The sequence below is a fragment of the Gadus macrocephalus genome, chromosome 4, assembly GCF_031168955.1.
Source record: "Gadus macrocephalus chromosome 4, ASM3116895v1".
Taxonomy (NCBI): domain Eukaryota; kingdom Metazoa; phylum Chordata; class Actinopteri; order Gadiformes; family Gadidae; genus Gadus; species Gadus macrocephalus.
Genome location: NC_082385.1, coordinates 12,204,926 through 12,213,176, shown reverse-complemented (window position 1 = coordinate 12,213,176; position 8,251 = coordinate 12,204,926). Strand labels below are relative to the sequence as shown.

At 39.6% G+C, this 8,251-nt stretch overlaps 1 protein-coding gene across 2 annotated transcripts in view; it reads left to right on the top strand.

The window, feature by feature from the left end:
* The window catches only part of fybb (FYN binding protein b), a 14,911-nt gene extending 7,582 nt beyond the window's left edge, over positions 1-7,329 (top strand). The window contains exons 9-19 of one of the 2 annotated variants that reach the window (XM_060050271.1): positions 659-797; positions 3,156-3,175; positions 3,315-3,387; positions 3,771-3,854; positions 4,275-4,315; positions 4,666-4,738; positions 4,986-5,082; positions 5,266-5,428; positions 5,927-5,960; positions 6,066-6,097; positions 6,228-7,329. In XM_060050271.1, the coding sequence (XP_059906254.1) occupies positions 659-797; positions 3,156-3,175; positions 3,315-3,387; positions 3,771-3,854; positions 4,275-4,315; positions 4,666-4,738; positions 4,986-5,082; positions 5,266-5,428; positions 5,927-5,960; positions 6,066-6,097; positions 6,228-6,250 (779 nt within the window). In that variant the 3' untranslated portion in view covers positions 6,251-7,329. The remainder of the gene's footprint in view (positions 1-658; positions 798-3,155; positions 3,176-3,314; positions 3,388-3,770; positions 3,855-4,274; positions 4,316-4,665; positions 4,739-4,985; positions 5,083-5,265; positions 5,429-5,926; positions 5,961-6,065; positions 6,098-6,227) is intronic. The other variant, XM_060050272.1, reaches the window with a different exon arrangement.
* Positions 7,330-8,251: the final 922 nt, after the last annotated feature.

The following is an 8,251-nucleotide window of genomic DNA, read 5'->3' as shown; positions in this document are numbered from 1 at the left end:
TGGGCGCCATTGTAAACAAATAACAAATATAATACCATGGGTAAAATATCTTTGTTATTTTATTTTTATTTGAGGATTTGTGTTTTTGAGAAGACATGTGTCCCCAATTATCTGTCGCTTTCTCTCCAATTCTCTCTCCCTTTTTCTCTCCCTCTCTCTCTTGCTCTCTCTCACTAACTCTTTCCTTCTCCCTCCCTCTCTCTCCCTCTCTCCCTCTCTCTCGCTCCCTCTCTCTCTCCCTCTTTCTCTCGCTTTGTCCTCACTAACTCTTTCCCCCTCTCTCTCTCTCTCTCCCTCCCTCTCTCTCTCTCTCTCTCTCTCTGCCACTCATTTTTTCCCTCTCCCTCTCTACCCCACTACCCCATATCTCTCTCCCTCTCCCTCTCTCCCTCTCTCTCTCTCTCTCTCTCTCTCCCTCTCTCTCACTAACTCTTTCCCTCTTCCTCTCTCCCTCCCTCTCTCTCTCTCCCTCTTTCTCTCGCTTTGTCCTCACTAACTCTTTCCCCTTCTCTCTCTCTCCCACTCAATTCTTCCCTCTCCCTCTCTACCCCACTACCCCATATCTCTCTCTCTCTCTCTCTCTCTCTCTCTCTCTCTCTCTCTCTCTCTCTCTCTCTCTCTCTCTCTCTCTCTCTCTCTCTCTCTCTCCCTGCTCCAGTCGGCTATCTGAAGAACGACTGTGTGGAGGTGGACCTGCAGAGCTGGAAGCAGCAGCAGCAGGGCCCCCAGCCCCCCCAGGAGATTGATGATCAGGAGGTTTACGACGATGTGGACGTCTCCAACAACCACCCCGACAGGTAACCCACAATCTACCCCAGTGTTTTTCAACCTGTGGTTCGCGCACCACCGGTGGTAGGCGAGGGTACTACAGGTGGTATTTGGGGTTTTATTCTTGAGGAAATTACTTTACAAAAATCGCAACATTTATTACAGTTTTTCTCAATCGCTTAAACACGTTTTCTGAAAATATAGCTCAATTTCTCAATTTCTCAAAACTCTAAACACAAACCTGAGAAGAGTTAATGTTTTTTCAAAACTACACAAATTCTTTTGTGTAGTTTTTCTTTTGTGTTTTCCACCAAACAGTAAACCCAGCCATCAAATGAATACCTCTTACTGTGTGTTCACACCAAAAGCTGTAAAGTGTTTTTTTCACTTTCTATTAGACATGAGCGATAAAGCGATAGGAGCGATAAACAATGGGCGATAGCTTTAAAGCTGTAAAGCTTTAAATTAGAGTTCAAAACAGCTCAACTCTATGCAAATGAGCTAGCAGCATTTCCGCAGTAAATGACCGCCAGCCAATCGGAATGTAGATGTTTCTCAGCGGCGTGGGTCCCGGTAAACATACGCGAGAACTTCAGTTCCTAGTTTTGTTCCTTCATCATGGTGCATGAGAGAATAATTGCGGCTATTGCAGGGCATCGTATTTGTCCGGGATTGCATAGCCAACATGGTCTTATTATAGCCCGATCATTAACTAAAAAACACATAGACATATAGAATAAAGCATCCAGCATATGATTTCAACAATGAATGAGGGCATACGCAATCCGCATTACGCAACAGGGATGTTCGCACAGTGGAAATGCTGATGGAAACCAGCGGACGAGCGGCGGGTGGAGATGTGCACGCATTTCAGAAGCAGGGAGATACCGCACAAAAATCTATTTATAATATGACTATCTTGTGTTTTTGTGGCTCGGCATCAGCAGCAGCATTTGCCTCAACTACAAGCGTGCAGGCAAAAAGCGCGGCTCCTTTAAATGGAAAAGCAAAATCGCAAGAGCGATATGAGCTGTAAATATCGACAGCATTGCGGTTTGAGCTATTCAGCGATTTTTCATCTTTCACAGCTTTTGGTGTGAAAGTACAGTTACAGAGCATCAACACTGGTGTGATAAATTCAAAACACTTCCATCAAAATACTATTTACATATGTTTTAGCTTATTTTTTTAAGTTGCAATTAGGTGGTACATATAGTATAAAGACTATTGCAATATTGTGATACAATACTGTGAATATATCATATCATATCAGTATTGCATTGACACAAACGTATCAGAATAGGATAAAATGCATATTTGTCTATCCAATGAGCTCAAATGGGCTAAACTCACAATTCCAGCTTCCGAGAGTCATACTGTTCACCTATAGTTGATGCTGCAACATTGTTCTGACAATATATCAATTGCAATGATAAGTAAAATGAAAAACACTACAGTAAGAAAATGTTTAAACTTCAGTCTTTCGGGGGAAGTACAAAAGGTAACAAAGCAAATATATATATTTTTTACTGTAATACAGTAAAATCTTCAGTTGAACTGCCATAAAAAGCTTTTCGTAGGCCAATAAAAAATCAAAATAAGAATATAAATGAGGTGAAACAGATCTAGATGTAAATCAGTATCCCACCCCCAAACCTGATCAGTCCAAAGAACCATATCTACAACACAGTAGAGCTCACCGAGTCCTCTTTTATGCTCTGACACATGATTGAAGTGTTTTGCCAGTTGAGTTTGAACAGGTGATAAGTGAGTTAGACTTATCGGCAATTAGTTGGTCTTGTAGTTCTTGTAGTTGATACATGAGCTTCAAGTTTTCAGAATTGTGTGCATAGTTCCATTTTTTGTGTGTATACAATCGAGAAAAACTAAGGTCTTTGAAAATGATGTGGCCGTTAAATAATTTAAATGTTTATTATTTCCAAAAGTGTTGTTGGTGCATTCAATGATTTTCTTCCATTGAAAGGTTATGCATAGATTTTTTGTGTTTTCTGTTTTTATTGTGTCATTTGTGTTTGCTAGATTAACACAAATAAGCAGTGTTGCTGACTTTATTTTCATCACAGTTTTCCCTTGGCCACGGCTTATTTGCAGGAATAATTGTTGAAAAACGGGTGCTGGAACTCTTTGCTCAGCCACTGCATGTTTTTATCTACTTTATACCATTTGCATATAAGGTAGAATGCCAAAGGTCTTTATGACAATTTAGTGGTACAGCTAAAGTCAAAGGTCAAGCCTACAACCCTCCTCACCGGACTGATGCTAAATGTAGCATCGGAATGAAGGAGATTTGGATGTGTAAAATTTGGATTGAAAATGTAAGGGAATATTTACATTAATATGTGGTTTATGTTTTGTTGTTGCAACAGTGGGATCAGAGGATCAAGAGGTATGTTGTACATCTATGTATCTTTCCCTCCTTCGTATTCGTGTCCTGATTCATTGAGACTGTAGAACTGAGTATCATGACAAGCTGATATATTTCTTCTGACTACTTGATGGTTGACCTCTTATTTTACCGTCTGCAGTCATTTTACCGCCGCCACCAGACGACACTGAGGAGATATATGACGATGCTATCGATGCCAGTCTGGACGTCAGGTGAGGAGTGTTGAATCAACAGAAATAATACTGTCACATTTTTTCAAGTGCTTCAAACCACGTTGTTTTTAAGTTATAGAAAACCCTTTTAAACCTCATATTAATGCCACTACCTACATTAGCTCGATACATCTAGTTGTGAAATGGAAAAACATAAATAATTCATTAATTCATTGAATAAGTGTATGCACGCCAGTAAAAACTAGTGAACTGCAAGTACATTAAAATAACTAGGAATAAACATCGAAAATAGTTTTTGAGAAGTTGCACTAAAGAGCTCAGTTAGTTATTTTCTATTGATGAGCTAATGTAAAAAGCCTTTGATAGTAAGAATAAAGACGTTCTACCCATTAACTCCCTCTTGGTCGGCCTTGCCCTTTAAGCGTTTTGGAAGCTCCAAAGTCTTCTCCAAAGACTCTACTTCTACGGATGTTTGAGAAGAAGAAACCTGCTGCCGGCGCAAATGAGTAAAACGTCCTCCGTAGTCAGAAGATGATGAGCTAACATAGCTAACAACACGGTCCAATTGGCACTAATCATCAGCTTACCACTTACACAACTCCACTCTTCTCTTGAGCTAACTCTCCCTAACCGATCAATTTCGCCGATGCTAACGCTGAATGTGGAGATGTTACTTTGTAATACCTGCCGGCCTGTTGTGGTGCCACCAATCAGGCCATGGGTGAAATCTTGCTGCTTAACCAATCAGAACAGATGGAATCGTTCTGAATTATTTCCTTTATTTGATTCTAAAATTGATATTTCTATGTAATATCATAATTAACTTTTAATTCTGATTACTTGTGTAACTATTTGCTGTAAATATGTCATAATGAGTGATTAACATTCATAAAGTATAAAATAAACATATATTTATTTTCTGCCAGAGTGCCTCCGCCCAGCCAGTTCACTGCGAAAGGACAACCAGGTAATACAATTTGATTCAATCTTTCACTCTTTCACAAAAATATTTGTGATATGCCATCACCTTTTGTAGAAGTATTTCTACAGGTGTGAATTTTGTCTCTAGTAGTCTCTCCTAAAACTGTCTTTTCTGCGGACTGCGGACAACTTCTTTACTATCACTGTGGGGCTCTCCTGCTACCTGTACCAGTATGCTAGCTTTCCTAGAACACAGAGTCACACATATTACAAACCGTACAGTACATCCACACGTTAGCAGCCACGCCCTGTTGCCCGAGAAGGACAACGTAGATGTTCAAAGACTCACAGGATTCTGCCAAACAGCAAACCTTTGTCTTCATTTGTTGGATAAAGGAGCATTGATCGATGATGAAATCTACGACGATATTGACTCGCAGGTGGTTCCTCCTCCCCTCCCGGTCAGCAGGTAAGGCGTCACATGTTGATGCTGGTGATCTAATCTGCTGTGTGTCTCTCATTGCCTCGAAACTCAGTGTGTCATACAGAGGCCGGCATGGGAAACAGATATTCTGACAGAACATTTCACTCACTAAAAGAAACCTATTGCTTTTTTATCAGTTACAGTCAAATTGTAGCTCTTAAATTTTAATTCAAGTACTTTTAACTGACATACTTTGATAGTGATGTAAAAAAAATATTTCTTTGTATTTCAGTCATCCACCAACAAAAAAAACTAAGATGGAGGAAATCGATCCAAAGCGACAGAAAAAGTTGGAAAAAGAGGAAAAGGAATTCAGAAAAAAGTTTAAAGTGTGTCCCTTTATAAGCTATTGCTTCGACTGTTACTTTTGTTCTTTATACCAATCATAACAATGTTATCACTCACTCAAAATTGCCTTTTAAGTTTTGGACCCTTTGGAAATGTTCGTACACTATCACCTAAAACGAGGTTCACCAAATTAATCTCATGGACGTGTCTTGTGTCCTGTTCAGTATGAAGGGGAGATTCAGGTTCTTTACCAGGTGACCATCATACCTACATTAACGCTGAAGAAGCTTAATGGGAAAGATCTGCCGGTGAAACCCGGGGAGACGCTTGATGTCATCGTGAAAGCCGTGGATAACAAACTTGTTTGCCGCAACGAAGAGGGAAAATGTGAGCGGGCCACCATCATTTGTATGTTGTGTACTGGAGCAGCCGATAACATGTGTCTGTTTGCCTGTCAGTAACTCTAACTTTTTGATTGTAGATTCATTTCTTCTGTAACCTCATTATACCACATGATATTAAAGCTGACATTAGTACCTCATTGGACCACCCATTTGCAATGCTAGCACCGGTTTAGACTAGATTCTGCTCCTACACCCCATACCTTTATAAACTTAAGCTATACCTGGCTAAATCTGACCCTGTAGGCATGGCTTATGTACCATGCAGCCCCAACCAATATAGACTGGATTTTTACCTTGATCCGGGAGGTGCTTCCTGAACCTCCTCCAGAGTGCATGTCCATTTACCCTGAATAAACAACCATGTTTAACCTTTACCACTCTTTGAGTCATGCTGAGCCCACGAAACAATGATGGTGAAATGAACTACGCTTCAGCAGGATTTGAAAATAGCTTTTAACATCTCATCTGCTCTCTCTTCCAGTTGGCACTGTTCTAACCAGCCATATTGTCACAGAGTAAGTATGACACACGTGAATACATACATCACATGCAGGCTGAGGATTGTGATCTAATAATAAATCGACTCAACTAACTTGTTGTTCTCACTGGTAACGTTTCAGCGATGGGGACATATATGACGACATTGGAGACGGTAGGTTTTAAACAGAAACAGATATATGCATCTGTCATCCTATCATCACCAATATTTAGACTAATAAAGTATTTGTTAATAATGGTTACTTGTGAAGACACAATTCATTCATGTCCCAATTGATTTTCAGAATGCATCTATGACAACGACTGAAGGAAGACAATAAACTGGGATTTATTTTCGACAGGCTTTGTTGAATTATTCCCTTTTGGTATAACTTGTTTCATGTTGTTTGATTATTTATTACGTGCAAAGATATTACAACCAATCACAAGAGCAGCATTCTAAGGCCCCACACACACAATTTTTTTTCCGTTTGGATTCGTGTGGACGCCAGATACGCAAACGATGGCGTCATCGCCCCCCCACCACGAAGGAAACTGTTCTTTTCAGCTCCCTAGCCATGCACACCTTTCAACACTTATGTTGAAACAACACACACACACACACCTATAATCCACTCATGCATACACACTCCACACTACGGACTTACTGACTTCCACATCCCATACTTTTATTATAAGTTGAGCACTTGGATTGGTTTGATTAAAATACTTATTTTGATTGGGAAACTGTTGTCTCCCGTCTTTTTGTTGTGTAGCCTGGCGCCCCTAGGCCAGGTGCGTAACAAAGTTTGATTTTTGTAGCTTTAAATACAGCCCCTTGCTAAATTGTATTACTAACTCTAAAGTTAGTAATACATACAATACTAAAAAGTATTCTCTGCAAAATCTAAAAGGTTTAAAAACTGCTTTCTACGCTTGTCTTCTTCTTTTAATGGTGGAGAATCAGCGCCACACAGTGGCCCTGAATATATACCACAGCGTTTCTACAGCTAGATGCGATTTCGCAATGAGTCTGTCTTTACGGAGATATTCCTGAAACGCATCAAAGGAAAACGGAGGGGAAAAGATTGTTGTCGCAAGTGTGGACGGGGCCTTAGGTAGAGCCGATACTTGTACAGTCTCACACTGTGAGACTGTATAAGTCTGACACTTGGTATATCTGGGGAAGGAGATATTGTGTTCAGTAAGCTACAAATGCACAGACAAACTAATTTTCTACTGTAAAATAAATATTTATCGCTGAATATTATTTGCTGAACACACCACCTGAAAAGTAACTAACGAAAGTGGGGTTGTTGTCACCCTTTTGAAATGTCACAACATTATTGTGAATTTGGTTGATTTTGTCAGTTAACTTCCTGTTTGAAATAAAAAAAATTAAAGCTACGTTGCACGAAGTCTGTTTCTTTAACCAGCCGCTATGCAGAAGTTGACACAGACACCTCCTGAAGTGTGCTCTGTCCCACACTCTCAGCAGAACTCAACTCAAGGCCCAGTCCTTGGCCCTTTATTATTATCCATGTATACGTTACTGCTTTACTGCATTGAAACAGATTAACAGCTTGTATTTTCCATTGGGTAGGCTGGTATGGTAGAGAAATCATGAATGCATACATTTAGATTAAAAACACAATATTTACTGACATAGAAGCAGTCAAGCAGATACATATTTCAGTGATTCTGTCTTACCTCTTGATTTTACTCTGTGTCTTTAAATGTCTGAGACTGTATAAGGAATTGGAAGGTTTATCTATAAGATCATTTATAGATAACCCTTTCAAAGATTTGGCGTGTTATTATGAAAAAGTGAATCTGCAGACGAAATCGATTGCATTGTAAATGGTCTTCAAGTATACATAAGCTCCCATAGACTTTATGCAGATGGCGGAACATTGGGTTTTTTGGCAAAGTGTGGTAAGGAAGGGCCACAGCATAATGCAGTGTAACATGTTTCACTTCGTTGTGTCATTTTCCTGCAAAGATAAAAACAATACCAAAAGGGTACTTCCATTCTACATTATAATCCATATTTGCATTGGATGTACTGGGAAATTCTGCTGGGAATCCATGCAAATCAATTTTGTCACACTGCATTTTAAAAGCAGAAGTTTCGATCAAACGACTAGGTGCACATGGGGTGAAATTCATAACAATCCCTATTACGGCTTTACTTCTACTTAGGTTATATCATTACATGAGAATTAGTGCTGTCAGTTAAACGCGTTATTAACGGCGTTAACGCAAACCAATTTTAACGGCGTTAATTTTTTTATCGCGCGATTAACGCAATTCTTTCTTTTTTTTTTTC